General features: G+C 37.8%; 1 protein-coding gene across 1 annotated transcript in view; it reads left to right on the forward strand.

Annotated features, from left to right (window-relative positions):
- The window catches only part of FRMD3 (FERM domain containing 3), a 114083-nt gene extending 90024 nt beyond the window's left edge, over positions 1 to 24059 (forward strand). Inside the window, exons 5-10 of the mRNA XM_061355161.1 lie at positions 5664 to 5761; positions 6960 to 7083; positions 19606 to 19693; positions 20802 to 20890; positions 23010 to 23073; positions 23909 to 24059. Of these exons, the coding sequence (XP_061211145.1) occupies positions 5664 to 5761; positions 6960 to 7083; positions 19606 to 19693; positions 20802 to 20890; positions 23010 to 23073; positions 23909 to 24016 (571 nt within the window). The 3' untranslated portion in view covers positions 24017 to 24059. The remainder of the gene's footprint in view (positions 1 to 5663; positions 5762 to 6959; positions 7084 to 19605; positions 19694 to 20801; positions 20891 to 23009; positions 23074 to 23908) is intronic.
- The last annotated feature ends 892 nt before the right edge of the window (positions 24060 to 24951 follow it).

Genomic DNA, 24951 nt, shown 5'->3' on the forward strand with positions numbered 1-24951 from the left:
AAATTCACTAGAAGGTTTCTGGAATATTATATTAAGATTTTAACAGTTACATTTCTGCCTGTTCGTGTTAGTGTTATTTTCTGGATCTGTCACTCATTAATTTGTCTAATCATTCTTTTTTTTTGGACTTGGTAATAATATTTGTCTTCCCAGCGGCCTGAGGCAGTTAGTTCACTACCTGCTGTGTAAAGTACTTCATTCATCTGCCTTAAGCTATTTCCTGATTCCCATGGCTTCCCTGTAGCTCTAGTATTTCAGGATTCAGTGAACAGCAGTTCTACCTTTGCCTTTCCCATTGCCCTGAAGATTTCATGAGACTCACTCCCTCTCAGTCACCATCTCTCATTCTAAGGGAGGCTCTATTCTGTCAATCATTTTAGCTGTTCCCTGTATTAACCTCAACTACATCCAACTTAGGATGCAGAGACTAGAGCTAGGTAAAACATTCAAGATGTGATTACAGCAAGGCTATAAATAGTGTCAGAATTCCCCTCTGTCTTGCTTACAGTATCTTTCCTGATGCTGCCCAGTGTTTTATGGCTTTTTTGGCTACTGCTCCACCCTGAGTTGATAACGTCAGAGACCTGTCTTTGAAGACTACAAGATCTACCTGTCAGCTTTGTGTTTTATCAGTAACTATTAGAGTGATGGCTTTTCTTTAACTTATAAAATATCAAAACACTCCTCAAATATCATTAAGTAGACAAGCAATATAATTTTAGAGAATATAACTATTTTTCTATTAGCCTTTTTATCTAGGTGGTACTGTAAAGCATAGAAAAGATCATTCTCTTAGTTGTGGTATTACATACTATTATGTAGTAGTTAGTGTTTAGGTTAGATTCATAGACTAAAGAAACGAGTGTTCCTGCGGTGTACTTGATATCTACTGTAGGAGAGGGAATATGCAGTTAGTGTCCAGAATAATACACATAAAATGATCATAAATTCTTATGCGAGAGAAGGGCACCCAGTCCAGGGATATTGTAAAGACGTTCATTTGCCCTCTGCTGCTCTGCACCTGAGTATGCACAGTAGCATGGGAAAGAGCAGTGCAAAGACACCTCGCTGTGATAACAATTTTGAAACATTGCTATATCTCTTGAGGTGACCATGTTCTTCAATTAGAAAGGCTGCGACAACACTGGGAAAAATGCTTGTTGCTGGAATAAAAGGAGTGAAGTTACTTGAACACGAGAAAAAATGCACAAAATTTGGCATCAGGAAAGCTTTCCTGCCTCAGTGAACATCACTGAACAGATAAGTAAAAATAGAATAGATAAAAGTCAGTAAATAAATTGACTGATAAGCAGTTAGGAATATGATCTCTGGGGGTCATGAAACCTCCTTAAACCAAGGATAGATATTGCTGACCCTTCATCTGCAGTTGCAGGAAAGGCTTGGCTAACCTGGAGTTGAGTCATCTGTATTGCAAACAGATAATAGATGGAAATGAGGTTATTCCAATGATAGAATCTAAGCACTGAAGCATAAGTTTACTAGCTTGCTGGTACTTAGGACTGTAAATCAGGCTACAAAGTTGTGCCAGGGCTTGGAAAAAACAGCTGTGGTAGAAGGATACAAGAAACAGGAAAATGAAATCTGATTTTGCACGTTATTTCTGTAGGTGTAGGCAGTTTTAAGCATATGCGAAAACCTTACTGATTTCAATACTCGGGTATACATTCGTAGGTCTTTGCTCACCTGGGACATAAATTACTTTGTCAGGATTATAGGAAATATCTGAGGTTGAGCCAACCTCTGGCAAAGCTTGCAAGATTAGCTTTTAGTCCAAAATGCATAGATCTTCATTTCAGAGAACTCATTAGTCTCTTAGTCTTGTTCCAAAATGCCCTTCTTGCTTTGTAGGTAAACAGCATCCCATACAGCTTGCTGTGTGGGCAGTCTCTGGAAAACATATTCAGACTCTGATTCTGCCTTCCTTAGGAGTGTAAGTGCTTGTCTTGTGTCCCATCTAACAGTTTCTCCACTCTCCACTGTGAACTGTGCTCTGTACCTCTTTTTGCCTTCTTGACTCCCGCATTCTGTTTTGGAGATGTTTCTTTTCTTTTTTTTTTTTTTTTGTACTTTAGTATTTCATACAAATAATTCTTTGGAAGTACAATTTTGGACTATTTAATTATAGTGAATGCATGAATTGTAGTGAAATGCATGCAACAGAACTTAGTGACAGAAAAAATAAACGTCACTGTTTTTGTTTTAAAAATTGTTAGTGTAATGGGAAGGTACATGAACCATTGTTCCTGCTCCGGCAGGGGGATTGGGCTAGATGATCTTTTGAGGTCCCTTCCAATCTCTAACATACTATGATACTGTGAAGAGACAACAGCTAAACCCCTTTCATGCAAGGGAGGGTAGCCAGAGCTTCTTCCTGAGACTAGCAAGGACTAGGGATTATATATTTTATAGATTACATATATATGCTATATTTTAAAGCAAAGACAGATGAATAACATCTGTGGCCCACGTTTGTGACAGAAGCTTGTGCTCAGCTCTGTCATCCCAGGATGATCACTGGTAAGAAATCAACTTTGAGGCACAAATGTTCTTTTCCCTAAAATTGTATCTTATGTGCTGTTTCAGTTATATATCCCATGATTACTCTTATCTATTTTCTGTTAATACACCTCTCAGCAAAAATTGAATATGTATTTCTGTTTTCCTAATTGTTACAGAAAGGAAGTATTTTCTGTTATCTTAGGGAGACAAGACAATGAAAAATACATTATGCTGAAGTTACTGAAAAATGATAATGGAAGTTTTCTGCTTTTTTTTTAATTGTCCATTTTATTTTAATTTTTTTTTTTTAAATTCTGAACAACTTGCAGAGCCAGTGATTTAACTGGAGGAAATGGGTAATAATACATTGTTATTAACTTCATGTAATTGGCAAAAATGCATATATTGATAATTTAGATGAAAGAGTATACATTATTTTATATTGTAGTAAAACCAACTTTGGGGAGTATTTTTTGACAAATTTTGGTAGTTTCAGATTGCAAGCAGTCTTACACAATAAACTCATTTCTTACAGGGAAAATAAACCTGTGCATTTCTTGCTCAAGATTAACTCAGATGGCTTGAGACTATTCTGGATGCAGAAATTGAATAACGACATTGAGGAACTTTGATCCTCTTTGATCAGCAGCAACCTGTTTGCTTATAAATGCCACAAGTATGCACAATCCAACCCAGACTCCAATGTTCATCCACACAGAATTTTAGTGGAATGCCTAGAAATGAGTTCTTGCCCTCATTCTGAGGAGTTTCTGATGCTGCTGCTGTTGCCTTTGATCCTAAGTGCCAGTGTGCTATCTTGGTGATCGGTCACACACTGGCGTATTTATGGCTGTATTTATTATTAAAAAAAAAATAGAAGGGGGGGATTTGATTCTAATGAATCAATGTCTGTGTGTTTTCAGGTTTATTCTCATAAAATAGCTGTATATTGGAGGGGGAAAGGGACTCCCTGCCATCTCACTTCAGAAATCTTAACTTCTGATTTATTGCATAGCATCTGACAGGGAGATGGAGAGATGCTGCCCAACTCCTGAGTACATGCTTTGAGTCAATTCTGGAACATTTTCAATTTCTCCCTGTGCTTTGAAGATAATAGATGGTCTTGTAATAGATGCAGGGTGTGAAGTATTGGTTCCCAATTCTGATACATGGGAAATAATTACCTCAAAACTATTTTATCTTCTTGAAATACCAAAATATTAATGGAAAAGTTAGAGTTCATAGTGTTGCTTCCATCAGTACAGCTCTAGAGTCAGACCTGGTATAGTCCTGAGACTTGAAATTCTTAGTTCTAATCTCAGCCTCATGTCTGCAAATGTCGGTCAGGAGCAGTAGGTTAGTATTCTTTTCCAGAAGCCTATTTACTTTTGTATGTCATTACAGTAATTTTAAAACTCAGGAGCCACAAGTGTTGTGGAGATGTTTTGACCTTATAGGTCAGGTAACAAGCCATCCTTGAAATCTTGGGATGCCTTTTCACAGGTGGCTAGTTTGGGCACTTCTTAAAAGGTGAACTGACTTCAGTCTAGTGGTAGCTCTGAAGAACCACAACCCAGTTTTTCACCCTGAAAGACTTACCAAACGTTTTAGGATGTGGACTGCTCATTTGCCCAGGTTATGTACGATATTTGTTTCAATATACTGAGACTTTTCCAGTAGTCTGGAAATTGCAGACTACTGTTATTGCAGACCAAGAATTTTTACTGCATCTCATTGAGGCCTTTGGTGCATCCTGATAAGAGTTATCCTCTGGGAACTGCTTGTACTGTAGCAGGACCCAATCATGGCAGTGAATTAGTGAGCTGTTACTGGACACTAATTACAGGAAAAAAAAAGGAGTTTGCAAAATAAAAAGGTCTTGAAGTGCAAGGGTTCTGTAGAAACTTTTAATACTTTAATAAAGGGATGTGTTCACAATGAGAACAAATTGCTTTTCTCTGTGGTAACTGTCTCATATTTATGTAGCAATTAGTAACGATCCAAGAAAAGGAGGAAGACTCCTCTTGCTCTTCACGTAGATACTACTTCAAGTCTTACATCTAAAATGCACTTTAAGCTTCAGATAAGATACTTGGTGCAGGAGCTTATGGTACACACAGATCAAAGTAACTTGGGCAAAATATGTCTGACATCAGTGTTATTCATAAAGCACATTTTTATTGTCTACACTGTAGCTCAAGGTTGGAGAGGACTGGTAGCATCAAGGAATGTCCTGAAGCCCCTGGCAGAAGCCACTGAGTCTTATAGCACCCTCTAAATAGTTGACTTTATCTGGCTTAAGCAATGCTGAAGTGGTTTAATTTTCCCACAGGGGTGAAGCTGCTGAATCGTAACTAGCTAGGTGGGTGGGAAAGGAGCTCCAAGTGAGTCACTGGCCTGTAAGCTGGTCCATCTCTGGGAGGCTGCTGTCTAGGGGAGAAAGGGAGAGACAGTGATGGCCTTGTGGCTGCCCTTCTACTCTTGCTACTAGAAACAATGCTGCTCTGTGGTAGGAGTCGGAGGGCGGGTAGAAGGAGGCTATTGTTTTCTTCTCCCAAGTCCTTCCTGGAGGTAGAACAGCACTGAGAGGAATGGGACAGGTTTCTTCCAGGCAGGTCACTTGTGCCCGATGCTTCCTGGGCCTCAGGTAGTTGCTTTTACCTCAAAACTTCATCTAGGGTTCTTAGCAGATTAAAAACCAGAAAAGGAAAGAAATCCTCTGCACTGTGGTCAATGTGCTATTTTGTGTCCAGTGACAGAGCAAGAGATTTCCTGTGTGTACCTGCATTTAATGAGAGGCGGTGTGCTCAAGCAAACACACTGTAATTTATTTCAGATTACTGATGAGCATTGTAACAGGTGTACATTTTAGATAAAGTACTTTCCGTGCTATCTGTTAGTGGGGTTTTATTACTTCTGCTGTCATTATTTCATTGTTACTGAGAAAAATCTCTTGTCTTACATCTAGTTTTCCCTGTGGTTGTACTTCGCCTCTTTTTTCCTGCCATTTAAAGCAGCAACTGAGAGATCCAGAAGGGTTTCAGAGAGACATACAGCTGTTTTCACATTGTTAAGTTAAATGTGTTACAAAAAGATGCCACACAGTTTCCTGGTTTTTTTTTTTTTTTTTAATTATATTTCAGGTACCTCTTATACCTACAAATAAAAAGGGATATTTTCCATGGCCGTTTGCTGTGTTCTTTTTCTGATGCTGCCTACCTGGGTGCCTGTATTGTCCAAGGTAAGTACAAGCAGCGGGCATTTTTAAATACATAACTGGTAGGAATGTTAAGTATAAAAGGAAACTCAAAACTGTTGCAGGAATATAGCTAACAATAGCCCTTTTTTTGGTTGTTGTCATCGCACTGTTTCCCTATGCTGACCTGCACTGTAAAGTGTTTCAAGTAATTCAGCCATTTAGCCAATTAAAACCAAGCTGCAACTTAAAAACCTTAATCTTGGAATTTAAGTGAAAAGTTATGGCATTAATGTTAGATTGCAGTTACAAACAAAGCAAAATTCTGTTCTGAATCCTGAATGTAAATTCCTATTCCGTTTGACCTAAGCAGGATAAAGTGTCATTCAGTGCCCTTTCTTAGGGTAAGGAAGACCTCTGTAATGATGCAATCCCCGGGAAAAAGAGTAGACATAATTCAAGGAGAAAGGTTCTTAATTTTTTCTTAATTCTTCCCTTTTCTCTCCCCATCATTTCCTTAGAAATACAGGAATATGTCTTGAATTGCACACAGAGAAATAACTAGATGTCTGATTAGGCACATTATATGTGTGGAAGTTCCCTTCCTTTTGCCTTAACATGAATGAAGGTCTTAGTGCATTATAAGGCAGAGTATCCAAACCAAGATTGTGTCAGGACTTTATTAAAAGAGGCTTATTTAGAAAGCTGTAACACTAAATGCCATGTTTGGGTACCTAAGTGACACATCTTTTAGAAGAGGAATAAAATACTGTGGATGAGTGTGTATAATGTTACAGCCTGTGCTTCTCTGCTAGAACAGAATTAAACCAGTACATATCAGCTAGGGTAAATCGGTGTAAAAAAGTGGAGAATCTGAAGTACATTGTTTCAGTTCTGCCTGTTACCAGAATGACAGGTACTTAAAGCAGAAAGATTACCTGTGCCTCTGTTTTACAGAGCATGTTTCTGACACAGAAAGTACTTTAGGATCGCTAATTACTGCTGCAGCTAATAAACATGAACTTCACTTGAAACTCATTGATTGAAGTGGCAGTTAATAAGGAATTTTTTTTTGTTTCAGTTAACTATAGGTTCTTTAAAGCAGCATTTCTTGAGAGATGCTGGATTGTTACCAATCATGGGAGTATCTTGAATTACACCGTATTTATTGACTTTTTTTCATGTTAACTAATGTTGAAATTGAATTTATGTATTTTTTTTCTTGTGTTTTGGATCTGTTTAGCTGAGCTTGGTGATTATGATCCTGAGGAACACCCAGAGAATTACATCAGCGATTTCAAGATTTTTCCCAAGCAGTCACAAAAACTTGAGAAGAAAATAGCTGAAATGCATAAAAATGAATTCAGGTAATTTAGAAAGCTGTTTGGCAATGAGCTAAGAAACACTTTTATATTTCCAAATAGAGAATGTTAAGTCAGGAGGGTTTGTTCCTTGGATTGCAATAGATGCTCTGCCAGTATACAGTTCAATATGCTGTTACGTCGTAGTGGTTTTACTTTTCCTGTTGGCCTTCATTAATCATAGCTGATTCCTGAATGCGTGCTGGTAATTTAGACTGCATTTGCTTCAAATGTAGGTCTGGTTAATGGGAGTGGCTCACATCATGAATGCTGCTCTGTTTCATTAGTGGGGTAACATCTTTTACTTAGAAATCACACGTCTTTTGCTGTGAAATTTCTGTATGTAGTGCAATTATAAAATTATTGATAGATTTTGACCTGACAGAAAGTAAGTTATCTGTAGTTTGTTAACATGGTGGCAAATTCCACAGAAATGTATTTAAATAACTTATTTGGAAGACTAAGGAGGTGAGATTCAGAACTCTGCATGCTGTTTTTATGTCCTAAACTTTTAATACTGTGACAGAGGTGATGGACATAGATCAATCAGTCTTCTGGTTTCTAAGTTGAACGTGTCCCAGAAGTACCGTGTTTCTGGGAGAGATGTAGCGGTGTGTTGTGCAACTCTACCCTCTTCAGGATTGTAAACAAATGACATGCACCGTAATCTCAGGGCAGCTTGTTCGGTGCCCCAGGCGGCTTGCTTAGTTGGGAATAGTCCTCAGAAACCCTGGAGAGAAATAGGATGTGCAGAAAATCAAATTAAAGCAAACGATTGATTACATAAAGTAGAAGGACGATTTTTATTCAAAGGTCACAAGGCCCTTTGCACTTGCTTAAAACCCCTGTGATTTGTTTTCATATTGCAATATGTATAAATACTTTGTGGGAGGCTGTCAGAAGCCTTGCTGAAATATAGACAGCATCCACTCTTCCCCTCATCTTCTCAGTCAGTCATTTCATCATAGAAGGCTATTGGATTAGTCAAGCGTGATTTCTGCTTGGTGAATCCATGTTGACTGCTCCTGATAACCTTCTTTTCCTCTGTGTGCTTAGAGATGACATTCAGGAGGTGCTGTTCCATCACCTTTCATGGGATGAAGGTGAAGCGGACTGGCCTGTAATTTCCTAGGTCCTCCTTTTTGCCCTTTTTGAAGACTGGAGTGACACTGGCTTTTTGCCAGTCCTCAGGAACCTCTCGTTCTCTATAGGCTTGTTCTCCAACCTTTCAAAGATAATGGAAAGTGGCTTAGCAGTAACATCTGCCTCTGTCCTCTTCCTGATAAGGTGGCCTGTAGTAAATGCCCACAAGACCCATGTCAGCCTGCCCTTTAATTCTTACCCATAACCTCTTGTCTTATTCTTTATCCACCCCTAGGCAGAGCTTGATACCTTCCAGTTACTCTCACATACAAAGAGCAACTCTATCATTTTGCCTTGCTAGTCTTTCAAAAGTGTGCAGCTATCCATGACAGCATTCCAGTTATGCAAGCTATCCCACCATGTATCTCTAATTGCAATGAGATTGTGTCCCCGCACTGTACAGAAATCTCTCATTCTTCCTGTTTATTGCCCATGCTGCATGTGTTGGTGTACAGACACTTCAGAGAGGTAATTGAGCATGCACACTATTCAGGAGGGGTGCAAGAAGATTCGTGACAGCCATACACACTCTTGAGGTGGTTGGCTTTCTGGTTCTCATCTTGGGAGACAGCTGAGGAACATTCATCGCTGGTCTGGCTGGCCTGGCTTATTCCCAAGTTGGATGTGATGGCGTGAGTGATGCCACTACAGATACCACCCATGAGTGACTTGAAAGCCCCCCTCAGCAAGCTGGCCACTTCTAGACAGGTGGATCCCATCCTTCTCTAACAGGCTATAGTCATCAAAGAATGCCCCATTGTCATTAAAACCAGAATCCTCAAGACAGCACCAGTCATGAAGCCACGAGCTGATTTGCATTATACATCTATTTCTGGCTGAATCCTCTCTACCTGTTAGAATGGAATAAAAGATAACTAGGGCACCAGTATTTTTCACTTGCACCTTCAAGTCTTTGTAGTCTTTGATTCTGCCCAGGTTCTGGCTTGTGATGTCATTTGAAAAAGAAGCAGTTTTCTTTCACTTACTGCAGTATCTGATGTGTCTTACCTGTTTAGCCTAGTTACAAAGACAGTTTCAGAGATGTCTGGCCAGTACTGTAGTTCTGTCTTCCAAAAATTGATCATCCTATTACATTTTTTTACATAAGACATTCACTATTCACATGGAAGTTTTACCTTTTTTTGGATATTTAATTCCATGGATCTCTATTCTAGGAGTACAAATTAATAAAACATAACTGTCATATAATGAACTGTACATAGAGAGGTCAGAGCTTGATGATCAGGTTTCTATATCTAGCTGGAAAAAGATAGCTAAAAAAAGCATTGAGCTAATAGTCTTCTGTCTGGTTTATTGATCAGCACAACTGATTCACTGCATTCAGCAAGTTGACTTTTCTGATAAGAACTGATATTTTGCTGAGTATTTCTGAAAATGCTGCAAAAGGTTCCCTGGCCTTTTTTTAAACAAAATATTTGAATCACATTTTAGCTGAAAGCCAACACTGGAGCTAAAAACTAACATGAGGAGAGTGTAAGAGACTAAAAGCTGTTTTAGTCCAGCTGCCATTCTGCTACATTCAGAAGAGTTATTTGTGAGTTTCAGCACTGCAACTGCATCTGATTCTTTGTTTTCTTCAGATGTGTAAATAAAAAAAGATCATGCAGCAAGGTTCCAAATAACCAAAGACTTGTGCCTTGGAAGAAGCCAATTCTTCACTGAATTCTGTCTCAGCATCCTCAAGGCCCGTTCACTGGGCACATCATTTCTTCTACAGGATGTGAGAAATTGCATTTTGAAAGGCACCTGAAGACCACGAGGGGGGTGCATGGGAAGCAGCAGTAAAGTACTGTGACAGCTGCCAGTAACTTAGGGACTCATGGTGTGCCATTTAGAAGCCTTGTTCTTATTAATTAAAACATGTATGCCCCCATTTTGTATCCTTTGTTGCTGTGAAAACATCACTGGATTTTAGCAAAATGTGACCTTCTGTGTTACTTCCCAGTGCACCTAATTGCAAAAACGTAAATGTGACAGGCAGAAATGCATGTTAGTTTTATTGAGTTGTGATTACCTTGTGAATTTTAATTAACTAGTCTTCCCTTGTGTAGAAAGGGAGAGGTACAGGAATTACTTCATTTAACCTTACCAGCAATGGGGCAAACACATGCCTTGATTTGATCACAATACATATGCTCATTTCCTTGTCATTTGAAGTAAGTCCTCTTTTGAAACATGGTATACTGCTGGGAGGTGAAGAGATAATGCTCTGTGACTTAAAATCTTAGAATATGTGAGGACGTACTAGGAGCTTATGAGACTTAGAGACTTGTTCTTGAAAGAATACAAAATTAATTTGAGTGTGATGTTTCTGGGTGTGGCTACAACAGAGCATAGCTACCGAAGAAATAGCTACTTGCATCTCCGTTTACCTGCCACTCTTAACAGATTGAGAAACATTTGGACCATACAAATCTAGATATTCTATGAGTGTATTCTGGTGTACCTGTTTCTCCAAGTGAACTGAATGCTAAGGTCCCTCCCCAACCAAATAAAGGTTGTTCATTTGCATGTCCCTTATCCCTTTTAGTCAGATATGTGCAACTGTTTCTAAGGTTGCATTGTACATCACATCAGTGAAATGATCCAAGTTAAAAAATATTTTTCCTTTACTTGACTTCCATGCAAAAGTACATGGAACCACATGTTTAGTTCTCACTTATTTGGCAGTATTAAAGACACTTAATACACTGCACTGTGCTCAGTATATAAAGCCATAGTTAATTGTGATTTCTTTTTACCGAAAGCTTCCATCTTAAAAAAATATGTTTAAAAATTCTGTATAGATTTGTGGAAAAGCAAACCAAAACTAAACCATCAAATCAAGTTAAGCAGAGTTGTGACATCTTCTAGGTAGAGGAAACGAATGCTGAGGGAAAGGTTAATTCTTCAGCAGGGATTATTAGGAATACTGGGCTTTTATGTGAAAGATCACTCAGATGATCTTCATAATCTCTTAGGGATTTGAGATTTTGGTGGGTTTTTTTCATGAGTTTGCTCTTTTTAGATATTCCCAAAACAGTTGTACTTTTTCCATGGCAGAATTACTAGTGCTCATTTATTCAGGCAACCAGCATTAATAGCCAGCGAAGTTGTGCTTCTAGCTGTTGCTATTGGATTTTGTGGGATCCTCTTACAAAGCAATGGACTTCATACGTATCTACATACGTTTGTCAGTACTAGTTCTAAACTGGCGTCTGTGTTGTAACAAACTCTGGAATTTGCTTCAGACAACCAAATAAAACATCAGATGTTTTCAGTGCAGTCACATTCCTTTTTCCCTTTTCTACAACAAATAGTCCTTCTTACGAATTTATATCAAATCCTAAGTCCTGTAGCAGAACATTTGTTACTCTGATAAAATTCCCTGGCTTTTGGGAACTATCTGCAAGCCAGAACTCCCTGAGGCCAGACACCTGAAGATACAGAGATTTCCAAAGAGAATATCCACATAAATCCCTATCAAGGGAATTTTGTAGGAATCAGAAAGGGGTTTTCCCTTTTTTTGAAAGGGTTTAGTGGTTGAAAATAAAGATTTTTTTTTTTAAATTCCACCTGAAAACTGATAAATATTTTTTGCTTCTTTCTAATATGAAATATTATGCCAGAGTAATTTGTATGAAAGTATTATATAAACAATGATTAATTTATCTGAAAGCCCTATACAAACATTGACTTTTCCCTGTAAATTACAGTTACATGACCTGTTCAAATGCCTGTTTCCCAGGCTGAACTGGGACCTGCTTGGTATGGCCAGTGTGGGTACAGGCTCAAGACAGGCGAATGCTGCCGAATTGGCTGTTTTCTCCGTTTTGTTTATCAAATATTCTGGTTTTTGCAGAAGTCGTACGTGGGAGAGCATCTTTTGGGAGAAGAAAAGGTTTCCTCTGAGGGCATGAAATCACCGCTGTGTTCTGCTATGAACTATCTCAAAAGCAATTTAAACTTTTAAGCTAAAGGGCACTATTCTTTTGAAAACCAGAGTAGCAAATTAATGCTTGTCTTTGATTCAAGCTGAATTAAAAGTGTTGTCTAAATTTGATTTGAAAGGCGTATGACATTTTTATCCTTTGCTGCATCATCTGTACTGTAACTCCTCAGTGGGGATTTAAGCACTTGTAACTTCCCTCTGCTGCTCTATCTCGTACTGTATTCCTGTCACTGTACAATCAGTTACAATGTGTGCTCAGACTCTGGTGCCAGCAGGAGTACAGGGTTTCCCAATCTCTGCTGCTCTGGCTCTCCAGCTTTTATGCAGATATGGAGCTGTCACTGGAGCCACTGGCAAGTGTAACTACAAATGTTTCTAACTATATTCTGGGAGGCTGTCCTAGAAGACTTGGCAAGCCTGGATAGAAAATCCTTTTCTATGTGGGTGTTAATATCATTTGATCAAAGATTAAAGCAACTTCTTGCATGCTGTTGAATACATTAAAAAGTGCTAAACCTGAATTCCCATTTATTAGGTCCAGGATAAGGTGGATCTTGTATTTCACTTAAGAGGTTCTTGCAATTAAAACTATGTATTATCTGCTCTTATGCATTTAATGCTGGGAGCACATTCCCCTATGCTTTAAATTTAGCTTTGTGTAACACCCTAATCATATTGTTATTTAACAGTCTCATATGCATGAAGAGAATCCTATCAGAAGGACATACAGTGTGCTTCAAAGCTTGCAAGTCATGTTACTAGACACAGAAGTCTCTTTGCTGGGGACTAAAGATCTGTTGAAGTTTACGTGAAAGGGAGAGGGGAGTTTGCAAAAGAGCAGGAGTTAGGCTGGAACATGAATATATGATTTCGAGGCTAAAGGACCCAAAGTCTTTGTAGTTCTCAGCTATACAAAGTATACCAAGGACTTCGGAATGCTGAGGAGGATGATGATGTGTAGTGGGAGTTCAGAGGCAGATAGTGGTGACAGCTGCTCAGGGTGCCACCTACGTTACAGCCTTGGGCTGCACTGAATGTCCTCTTCATTTCAGCCTTGACAGCCCAAGCTGGTTCATTTACAATTTCCCAGTATAGGCATTTATGTTTATCCATGAGGCTGTTAAGTTGGCACATGTACATTGGCCCGTGGCAGGATAGTTGGAAGTAGGTGATCTTAAGGTCCTTTCCAACCTTAACTATTCTATGATTCTGTGATTCTATGTCACTGAAACTTCCCCTTTATCAATCTCATATTAAGATGCCATAGTGTTTGCTGTAATAGGTGAATAATTTGTTTCTATTCTGCTATAATTTTCTGGTGTATTTTTTTGCTCCATAACTCTTACCAGTTGTAATTTGACTAAATATACATTTATATATATTTATTAGATATTTGAAATAATGTATTCTCTTAGTCACCCAGTCCTTTCCCAGAAGAGAGTATTTCCTGAAGGTTTATGGTAAAGAGCAGCCGAGCATCATTTTAATGGGAGATGCAGTTGTGGCAGTAAGTGGAGAAAGGAACTTCACAGACAAAAGAGGTGTCTTTCTCCCTGCTCTTCTCCCACAGTTCTGATAAAATGAGAAACTGAAAAGACACATAAAGACATGATTTTTCTTTTAATGGGAACTCCAAGAAGTACTCAATAGAAAGGATAACCTACTTGAATTGAAAAAGGTATCTATTCTTATTGTAAGTGACCATTTTTTAGCTTTAGGAAAGATTTAGTGCATGTATGTGTGTTCACAGGCTTTTCCCCCCACCGCTCTTCTCCCTTCCTCGTGTGAAGACTAGTCATAATCATGATCCACAAATGTGGTTGCTTTCTTTACCAAGCTAGCTGCTGCTTATCTCATGGAGGGGTTTGGATTCATGTTCTGCATGTTTAGCATACTACTCAATTCAGATGTCTGTGTGCATTTCTGCAGTGTAGGGATTTCTTCATCAGCTGAATTTCCTCATCAGCTGAAATATTTCCTCTGCCTTCTTCTTCCCTCCCCCTCTTCTTCCCTCCCCACCTCTTCTTTATCTGGGAGGCTTTATGGGCTAGGTGTGTGTCATGGTTTAACCCCAGCCAGCCAGCTTTTTCACTCACTCCCCCCCCTTCTTGCTCTCCCCTTACTCCTGGAGGGACAGAGAGGAGAACTGAAAAGAATGCAGCTCCCATGGGATGTGATAAGAACAGTTTAGTAACTAAGGTATAACACAAATCACTGCTGCTACCACCAATAATAATAATGATAAAGGAAATAACAAGGGAAGAGAATACAACACCTCATCACCAGGTGACCGATAACTTGCCCCCCCCCCCAGCCCGACCAAGCACTGACCGATACCTCCTCCAACCCTGCAGTCCACCAGCCCTTTTGGGTCACTCCCAGTTACCTCCTGGGCATGACGTGCTGTGGTATGGAATACCTCTTTGGTCAGTTTGGGTCAGGTGTCCTGTCTCTGCTTCCTCCCGGCTTCCTCTCCTCCCTGGCAGAGCATGAGGCTCACAAAATCCTCAGCCAAACCAAAACATCATTTTTATCAGCTCTCTTCCCAGCCCAAAAGTCAAAACACAGCACTGCGCCAGCTACCAAGAAGGAGAAAAATGACTGCTACTGCTGAACCCAGGACAGTGTGGCAGCACCAGACAGGTGAATCTACAGTGATATTAAAACCAGATAGCTCACTAGATGTCTCTGTATCATGGGAATAGTTTTAAAATTAATAACAGGTAAATTAAAACTGCATTTACTCCCTGAATATATTCTGTCTTTTGAGTAGGCTTAAAGTTGTCTGGGTTGCAGCATCAATTTAAGAAGTTGAAATACAAATGCCTAAATACAGGCTTCAGAGATACTGTCTCAGCCTCTCTGAAGGTGCACAGGTCATTTTAAATGTTCTGGTAGAAGGTTATGTAAGTGGCACATGTCATAAGAACATGTGCGATGTAAAATTAAACCTGTAAGAATTTAATAGACTTGGTAAAAGAGTTTTAAAGAGATTATTTGGGTTTTTCTCATCTATCTGAGAGAAATAATTCAGTTTTTCAGTACAAGTTAAAATTGATATTTGAGTGTTCTTCAGTTTTCTAAGTTTTATGTGTTCCTGCAATATTTCAGCAATTCACCTACTTGCCCGTGATAGTGTCTCTTTTCATATGCAGACAGTTTCAAAGGCTGTTCTCCTATTGATGAGGTAGCCCAGCCAGTTCTCAGGGAAGCAGTGCTGCTGCGTGAGCAATGTGCAAAGCGTGGCCTCACTAATTTGACAAACTGAGAAACAGCCTGCATCACAATTTTGCTTACCAGTGTCTTCATTTAGTGTTTGTGCTGTTGTCTCCAATACAACTGAAATACTGGTAATTGTAGCAGATTTGTGTTTCATTACCACATAGTCCTCCTTAGGACCTTCATCATGACTAAAAATGCTAGGAAAGAAATGTCTCCACTCTCTGCCAAAATCTCCTGAGCTTAAAGGAAAAGTAAAAACTACTCAAGACCTTAAACACTGTAATTGTATAGCAATTTGAGTCTGGACCACCTGTAAAAATATTTGAAGAAACAACAGCAAAACCTCAGCCATGTTGTAGGCAGTTCTGTGATTGTTATATGATGTAGTTAAACCTGTTGATTCTTTATGCAGAATTCTGGCTTTTTTTTAGGTTAAAAGGAAACCCAGGTAACCTTTTCTGCAGAGAGATGTACAAGATCTGGAATATAGCAAGGAGAATATTTCCTAGATGAAGATCCTTCTTGAAATAGTTACTGTGATCTCCTGAGGATGCAGTGAAGTATGTCCACAGTTGCAGGACAGGGCGAAGGATGTTCGATGGAGACTGAGCCTATGTTAGTTAAAGGTTTATGGCTGGTACTTTTCCCTGGTTTGCATGGAGGTGAACATGTAATGTTTCCAGAGGCCATATCATTATATACACATGTACTTATTCTTTGAACTACGTCTATTGAAACACCCTCTCGTTTAATCGAACATGGGGCATGCTCAAGTACAGGATTGCTGTTGTATTCTGCAGCAAGTAACTCTGACATAGAGATGAGGCAAAAGGATGGACAATAATTATCTCTTATTATTATTATGAACAGTATGTTGATAGGAATATCTCACAGCACTTTGTAAGTCAGTAGGGGAATCAGGGAAGAGATAATTCAGGAACCAAGAAGCCAAGAATAGCATTGAAAATGGTTTTTATTTGCTGTTATTGCTATACAGTCTTCCCTGTTTGTTTAAAGGAATTAATGCTCAATCCTGTGCTATCTCATCCTTGACTTTCATTAAGTTTCACTACTTCAATTTGTACGAGATACATACCTCAAAGGAAGGGTATGAAGGGGAGAAAATTCTAGAGTGAATTGGTGTGAGCAGACAGCAAAACAAGTAGATCATTGCTGTGGCACACCATGGAAGTATTCCCTGTTGAGCTTCTAGCTTTTGAAGTGCTTCAGAGTTGGAGACCCTGTGGGGAATAAACAGAGCTTGTACAGCCTCTACTGTGTACTTCTCATGAGCCTAAAGCAAAAAGCGGAGCATGTTGCAGACTTCTAAGTCTTCTGTTAAAGTCTTTGTTTGATTAGAATTTTATCAGGAATTCTTAGGTTGATTGATTCCAAGGTTGAGTAATCAATTCATGGCTAATAACTGTGGAGCTGTAATTTCACAAGTAATCCACATTTTATTATTTGTATGGTATACAGAAAATTTTCTGTGCAATGGTTTCCTTTACTGGTCCAGTTCAGAACCTTCAGCGAACTCCAGCTGTGTGCTATAGTGGTTGCAACATATGGAAATAATGCTGAACACTTACTGAAAAATTTGGGAAGTCATATAAGGTCAAAAGGATGCAATGAGAGAGAAACCTGGCTTTCCTGAGATAACTGAGTTACAAAACAGGAAAGACGCACTGTGTAAGGCTGTTTGTTGCATATAGAAAGCTTAAAGGCTTTTTAACAGATCCTGTCAAAGGCATATCTAATGTTAAATCACTGATTAATGAAAAGGTGTTGACTTTTCTGATAGGATTTGCTATAGTTACATTTTCATTTAGCAAGGAAAATTTCAGTAGTAAGTTAGAGATGAAAAGCATATTATCAAGGATTGACAATCCCTTCGTAAGGGATGAATAAGGATTTTTTCATTTCATATTACCCTTGATGTTCTTTTAAGGCTTTGCACAGTAGCTATTTGATTAGCCTGTAATCTGGTAAGATCTAACTTGTCCATGTCTTACGGGCTTTTTTTTCCCTAAGTACCACAGCTTCTTCCACTTGACATGCAGAAAGACAGAGTAGTTTCAGAAGCTGTAGTTGAGAAGAGCATGCTAATTCTTTTTTAATGTCTCTTTTTAATGATAATTGTAATTCAATATTTTGGGTGAGGTGTCACTGCCCATGGCAAGGAGGTTGGAACCAGGTGATCTTAAGGTCCCTTCCAATCCAAAACATTCCGTGATTCTATGCCAAACCCCCAAATCACATTCTCCAAACTAATTGTCACTTTTTGTCCATTCAAACCAGAACACTGACTACTTTCCTTTGAACCAGTAAAGGGAGGTGGAAAAAGATGCATTTTATGATTTTATTTTTTTGTGAGGCCTAGTCCCCAATAAGCAATCAGACCATCTGTTTTTTTTTTGCTTCTTACTATGCAACATAAGTGTTCTAAGTAGTTTAGGTCAAGTTAGTTAATTACGTCTGTCCTATGCAGTTGGTTGGTACATGAAACAAACTTGTTGCCTTTTTAAGGCTCATTTATGGTCTTACAGTTGAGATTACACTTAAAGTTGTGATTTATTAGTATTGAAAAGGGAGAACAGTTTAGTACATTGCTACTAAATGGTGATTGGGAAATTAAGCATTTTTGTTTTGTTTGCTGCTTTTATGGTGTCTTCCCCTTATATATTTAGCTGTGTAAATATGAATTTATAATTTTTGGTATTCTGCTTGAACATGTTCTGCTCCATTGAAAAGTGTTGAGAAAGAGACCAAAAAAAGGAAGTAAACAGAAGGGCACTTATTCTGTAATCTTGTGGGGTTTTTTTCATTAAAAGCTAAACATCAACAAAAATGTGATCTGAAATAAAGTGCAAATAGTGTAGTATGAAAGAGGACCAAAAGACATATGGAAGACCCCAAAGATGTATCATGGTGTTGACTGAGAGGTGACGAGAAGTGAAGTACAAACGAGCACGAGTTTAAATTATGTCACAGAAAAGTTTATTGACACTTACATTGCCATGGGCCCTTAGCTTGTTAGGTTCAAGATGGGATTTGACATTCACAAGCATGCTAGACATTGTCTTAATTGTTAAAACTGTACTTTGGCTGTGTACTGAATCTCATATGTCAATGCTTGTTAAATTTCTAGCTACTTGAGGATAACAGATTACAGGGAAATTATTCTACACCAGTACACAGATCAGTTTTTAAATGCCAGTTCCCAAGTGCCATTAGTCACAATGTGTGACTGGACCCCAAAATGCAGGAATAAGATAAAGTATAACTGTTGGCTGTGCTCCTTGAAGAAAAGAGGCTAACTCTTTGACCATTGATGATGGCTCATTTTTTTGGATAATTTGTATATGAAGCATTTATGAGGACTGGCTTTCTAAAGGTCCTAAGCACTGCTGATTGTCACAAAACAGTATTATCTATCAGAATCATATAGTAATGCAAATACATAAATAAAATAATACTCAGAACAGTTCACTTACAAACAGGCATTGTAAATCTGTGTTAAGAATTCATTGCAACAGTGTTAGAAATGAAGGCATTACAAAAGAAAAAATCAAATAAAAAAACTTACTCTAAAACTCAAGTTGTGCATGTGTATAGTCATGGTTAATTATGGACACCCTAAAAATAGGGGCATATAATGGAAATGCTGACAGATTCTGAACTATCATGTTGGTAACAGGCACTGCTATAATTAGGCGTACATCTGAGTAGACAGTGTAATATGATCTATGATTCTGTGATTCTATGATTGACGTGTTTATATCCTGCACTGTAAGGAATGTTTGTTAATCTGCACAATCCTTTTAAATTAGTTGGGGAGCAGGAGTTTGTGGAAAACAGATACTGAGGTTTATTTCATAAGATGATGTGCATGTACATCAGAAGACAAATACTTGCAGGATATTAGATAGCTGTGGTTAATGGCAGTAACATGATGTTATCTCAGGACTGAGATAAAAACATCACTGTACAATCAGCAGGAGAAAACATGGAAAAAGTTTTCTCCTTTATATTATAAAGAAAACATAGTTAAAATAGTTTGTATTTCAGTAAGATGTTTTCTTTCCTACTTTTTTAGGTTTTAAACTCCCTGGTCAAAAAGTCTTTTTCTCCAGTTATTTTTTTTTTCCTGTCCTTTCTAACCCTAACCATTCTATGGTTCTATGAAAGTACTGTTTCTTTTGTAATTTCAGAGGTCAGAGCCCAGCTGTTGCTGAATTAAATTTGCTCCTGAAAGCATATTCTTTGGAAACTTACGGTGTTGATCCTCATCCTTGCAAGGTAACAGTTATTTTTACTAACATTCAATAAAATGTTCTTTTTGCTAACATTTAATAAAAAGACATCTGTTTTTTATCCAATCACAAATATGGAGTAATCTGTAAAAGAACTTGCCCTGAAACTACATATTACATTTAAGGCTTGGAAGAACATGAACTGTTCAACATTTCTGCATCAGTCAAAGGAAAGGTCTCTCCAAAGGAAATAAAACATCATAGGAAAACTGTAGTAGAGTGTCATGACAAAAGCTTTGATTATACTTCGTAATTTCTTTGCATTTAGTGCAGAAATTTCTCTAAATTCTCCAAGTGTGAAATATTTTGTTTGCCAAGATTTTCAGGATTTAGCATTATTCTGTCCAGAAGATGCAACAAATTGTTAGTCCTTGGCAGATTAGTTCTTCAAACGTCCTCAAAATATGCAGATCTTAGGAAGGGCAGCAAGCAAAATGTACAGGGGAGGGAACCAGATACGCATTTGTGTGTTCCTCCGCTTTGCTATTCTGTGGTTCTGTATAAGTAAGTGATTTTAGTTACCAGTTCTGATTGTCCCTTACACCTGCATTTTTAATTACTTTAATTACAATGCTTTATTTTGGAATCAGAAAAATAAAAAAAAGATCTTTCCTATTTGAAAGGCAAGTGCACTGTATATTCTTGTTTGCACTCAAGAGTTCTTGCTTGTAGCAAACACTGTCAGCATTACTTCCAAAACAGCATCTTGCAGAAGAAAAACGTATTGTGAAATCTTGAAGTATATCAGTGTTGAAGCATATGTGAATCAATGGTTTGTAATTAGTCTGTATGTTACGAATGACATACACAGAAGTATATTTTCAACAAAATTTGTAATATACCTAAGGATTCCCTGGTGTCATCAGCTAGAAGTAGACTGAAACAAAACATAAGTTCATTTAAATGTCTAGAAGTAAATAGGCCCTGTATTGCCAAGATCAGTCTTGGTTCTTTAGAAGTGTTTTGAAGGCAAAACTGATTTTGAAAGGAAAATAAAATGGAGGTAATCTATAGTGGAGGAACAATTTGTACTGCAAGTAAGAAATGCCTCATTGGCTTAGAGGAAAATTATTTTTCCTTTTTTCTTTTTCAAGGACTCAATGGGGATGACTACATTTTTAGGATTCACAGCTGCAGGATTTGTAGTTTTCCAGGGGAATAAAAGAATTCATTTGTTAAAATGGTAAGCATGTGAAGTAAGAGGAGATAAATATGCAAGTCTTCTGTCCTGTGTCTTCCCTTCTTCCTACTATTGTCACCTGCATTTGTTGTCTTCAAGATGAACCATGTGAATATTCCTTTGCTTGTCTGATCATGTTTCTGTTTTAAAGGATGTTAGGTGAGAAGTATAATAATTTGGTCTTGTTCTTCTTCCAGTGAAAATTATGTCACAGGGTGTATTAATCAACATAATGCACTAATGCTAAAATTGAGTAAGTTAATTTTTCAGCTATGCTGTAAATCACCAGTAAGGCTTATTGGCCAAGATGTCTGGCAGACTTTACAGGAGTCCATCTGCATCTTTATTTGACTCTTGCTACTTTCTCATTTAATTAACCTCAATTTGAACACTGTAGAAAGATTTATTTGGTAAGCAGAGGAGGAGGTGAGAATGCTCTGAATTTTTATTTTTTAGCCTCTGTTTTTAAGAAGTGGACATTTACACAATTGTCTTTTCCTTTCCATTGCCCTTTCCCTTTCCTTCCCTTCCCCTGCCCCTTTCCTCCTTTCCATTCCTTTTTTTTTTTTTTTTTCTGCTTTATTTTATACTCCTGTAAGGTATTTGACTTAACGGGGTAGCTTCAGCAGTGTTTGAGGGAGAGGTATCACAAACCTCCTGCAGGTGAGGTAACAGCAGCTGGCTGTGCCTTCACCAGTGTGGTTCAGAGTGAGCGCAAGCATGCTTGCACATTGATAAATCACATTTTAGCCCTGCTGCTAAACAGATGCCAACACCACTCGTGTAGATGTGGCTGCTTTACCTCAGTGCTGCCAGCTTACTGAAGAAGATGGGCGGAAGGTGAAGAAATAGTGAGGTGTTTTTTTGTGTGGAACTGGACTATTTTCTGAATATCAATAGAAACCTCCCTGATGGTTGATAACTGAAATTCTCAGAGATGTAAGTCAGTGTCATATCATACAGTCCTGTCTGTATGATTCGGTTCCCTGTGGACATCTGGAGATATGTTTGTCAAATACCATCCATTTGTGATTCTGGGTTTCGGCTGCAGTTTCCCTAGGGTTAATTTCAGGTAGCCTTAGTCACAGTGCTTTGGTGGTATGTGCTTTTGGCATAAGGACAATATAACTGTAATTTTAGTCTACAGCACAGGGAGGACAGAATAGCACTTGACAAGCACTTTTCATACTGTGGGAAATGAGTTTCACAGCACTTGTTTTTCCATGTGACTTAAGGATCATGTGTCCTTTCAGAAATATTGATGTATTGCTTTTATATGAGCTGAAATTAGCTCAAATTAATGTTTGAAATTTTCTTTTCAATGGAAAAGCTTTCTCAACTGGAATGATTTTTCATTGTTATTTAACGTTAAAGTAAACCTCTTGTTACAAAGTTTCAGGGATAGCATGGACCTTGCTTCCAGAATTGTCCCCATTTCAATCATTTGACATCCAAAATCTTTAGAGAAGTTTATGAAGCTACAGTGTCTATGTTTTAGCTGTGATTATGACAAAATTTCCACTATGTTTTAAGCAGAGGCATTGTATCATCTTTATATTCTATATAGCAGTGCACTGCTATCCTGTATGTAAATTGTGCTTTCAGCCGTTATATTAAGTTTTGACACAGGTTTGCAACTCACAAGGCCTCAGTAATAACTGCTGTCAAACATTTTCTTCCTGTGTATTCTATCTGTGAGTAGTCAGTTAGTAAGATGTGTGATATGAAAGCACAAATAAATAAGGATAGACATAAGCGTATTGTCTTTCCCTCAATTTCATTACATTAGAACTTCCAAAATTTTAAATATAAGAGGAATATAAGAGGAATATAGTATATAGAGCATAAACATAAGCTTCTGCCTACTTTTAATTTCCTCTTTATTTTCTAGCAGTCAAAGTTAATTCTTTAAAGGTGCATAGAGATGTAAAATAAATACTCTGGGCTTATGTTCTGTAATCTAAAGAAAATTAGAATATTAGATGCTTTTATGCTAAAGGTATGTTTAGGCTTTTTGTCATGTGACACACTTAGCTTGGGATTTGGGGAAACTTGGATATAAGTTGCTTTTCTTACCTGTTTATCTATTTTTCCTATACTTAAATTATTTTTCTCTTTCTAGGTGCGATGTCTATAAACTGAAATTTGAAGGGAAGACTTTTTATGTATTTGGAGCTCAGAAAGAGGTCAGGTTTAATACTGTTACAGAACTTCTGTATTTGATTTAGAATCAACTAAGACGTAACATCATTTTTCAATGAAAAAAATATCTAAACAACCAATAATTGTACTTTCTATTGTACATAAAAATACAGAAGATGAGTGAATGTAAATATTGCTGGTGTCAAAAGAATGTCTAATTTGCAAAGGGTTGAGACACTGATCACTTAACATTCACGCAGTACTGTGTTGATTGCTCATGGTTTTGGTTGTCTGTGTAGTCTGGTTGTAATGGACTTTAAAGCGATTAAGCTGTATCCACTCTAAAACATGAGCGATATCTGTATATGGTTGAAAATTCAGGATCAATTTGAGGTATTTTTGGCTAATAATGATAATCTTCTCAAATTTTGGTCAGCTGAAGAGATTGGAGTCTGTCCTAGGTAGATAAGAGTTCTGTGTTGCCATTGAACTTGTAAAGATTTTGGCTGCTGAATGCTAGAATCAGTTCTTCCCCTAGGTAGAATGAGATAGCTCAAGACTATGGCTTTAGATACAATCTAGGTGAGGAACAGAAAATGGAGGCTATTTCTGAGGAACAGAAAATGGAGGCAATAATTCCAGAAATATCAGGGACTGTTTATGTGATTTCTTTTATTTCTAAAACAATTGCCTAGGCAGTTTAATTATCAGCTGTGTATGAGTTGTATTTGCATGGATGAACCACAGATTGAGGCTACATGGGAAAGCTTGGTCTTCAGTGTGTCTGGTTCATGGTGATGCTGTCAGGTACAGATACTTCAATTTTTGAGAATTCAGTGCTTTCATTACTTTTATTTGCCTTCTTTTCCTTGCACTTAGAAAAAGACTGTGCTGTCATTCCATACCTCTACACCAGCAGCCTGCAAGCATCTTTGGAAATGTGGGGTGGAGAACCAGGCTTTTTACAAGTATGTAAACCTGAAGTAATTCCCTATAATGAAAGTAAAAAAAATGTGCATGTGAGTAGAAGATTGTTCAATGTGAAATGTTCCATTTCATTAGCAGAATTCAAAATACAGAAAGAAATATGCAAGTTAATGGGGAATATTATTTCATTTCAAGCCAGTATTATAAAGTGTTTACAATCTGCATGAGGCAGGAGAGTTTTGGTGGTGAATAATTACACTTTTCCCAGCACACTCTTTTTGCTTTCTGTAGTGTGTCATGGGATGGACATAGTACTGCACTTGTGTCTGGGAACACAGTTGTTAAGTTACCCCTGCTGTTGAATACCTTTAGAATCATAAAATAGATGAGAATTAGGATGGAGAAATTAGAATGGAGGAAGAAATCTGCTATGCTTGATTCTCTGGGCTATCCTGCCACTAGGTAATGTTCTTCCACTCTCTAAGATTTAGTAAGAGTTGATTGGAAATAAAAAAAAAAAAAAAACAACAAACAATGATTTAGGAAAGAAAGTGTTCTTGGATACATTTTGAAAGATGCCAGCCATCTCTTTTTTTTTTTTCTTCTTTTATTAAGTCTATAAATAAGCAAAAAAAAAAAGGAGTGTCTTCCTCCCTATTCCCTAAAAAGGAACTTGAAAATAATTCCTCATTAAAAAGCTCTTTCTGCCCTCCAATGTCTTTGTTAGATCTGTTTATTGATGCTCCCCTTTAGGCATGTAGCTTTCATTCTTCCCACTTAGTCTCTCTTTACAGCATCTTGCATATTTTATAAAAATTACCATTTCTGTGTTGGAGCATATCAACACCAGAGAGCTGCTGCAAGGGTAAATAATAACTAAGTAGGAAGAATGTGTCTTCTAACATGGATATAATGACCTACTTCATTTTGGAGAAGTTTCCGTCTTTTGTTTCAGCACTGATAAAATAATATATCAATATAAACCATTCAATTGA

The sequence above is a fragment of the Neopsephotus bourkii genome, unplaced genomic scaffold, assembly GCF_033783945.1.
Source record: "Neopsephotus bourkii isolate Nb327-2 ecotype Australia unplaced genomic scaffold, CSIRO-AGI_Nbou_v1 NB_86, whole genome shotgun sequence".
NCBI lineage: Eukaryota > Metazoa > Chordata > Aves > Psittaciformes > Psittacidae > Neopsephotus > Neopsephotus bourkii.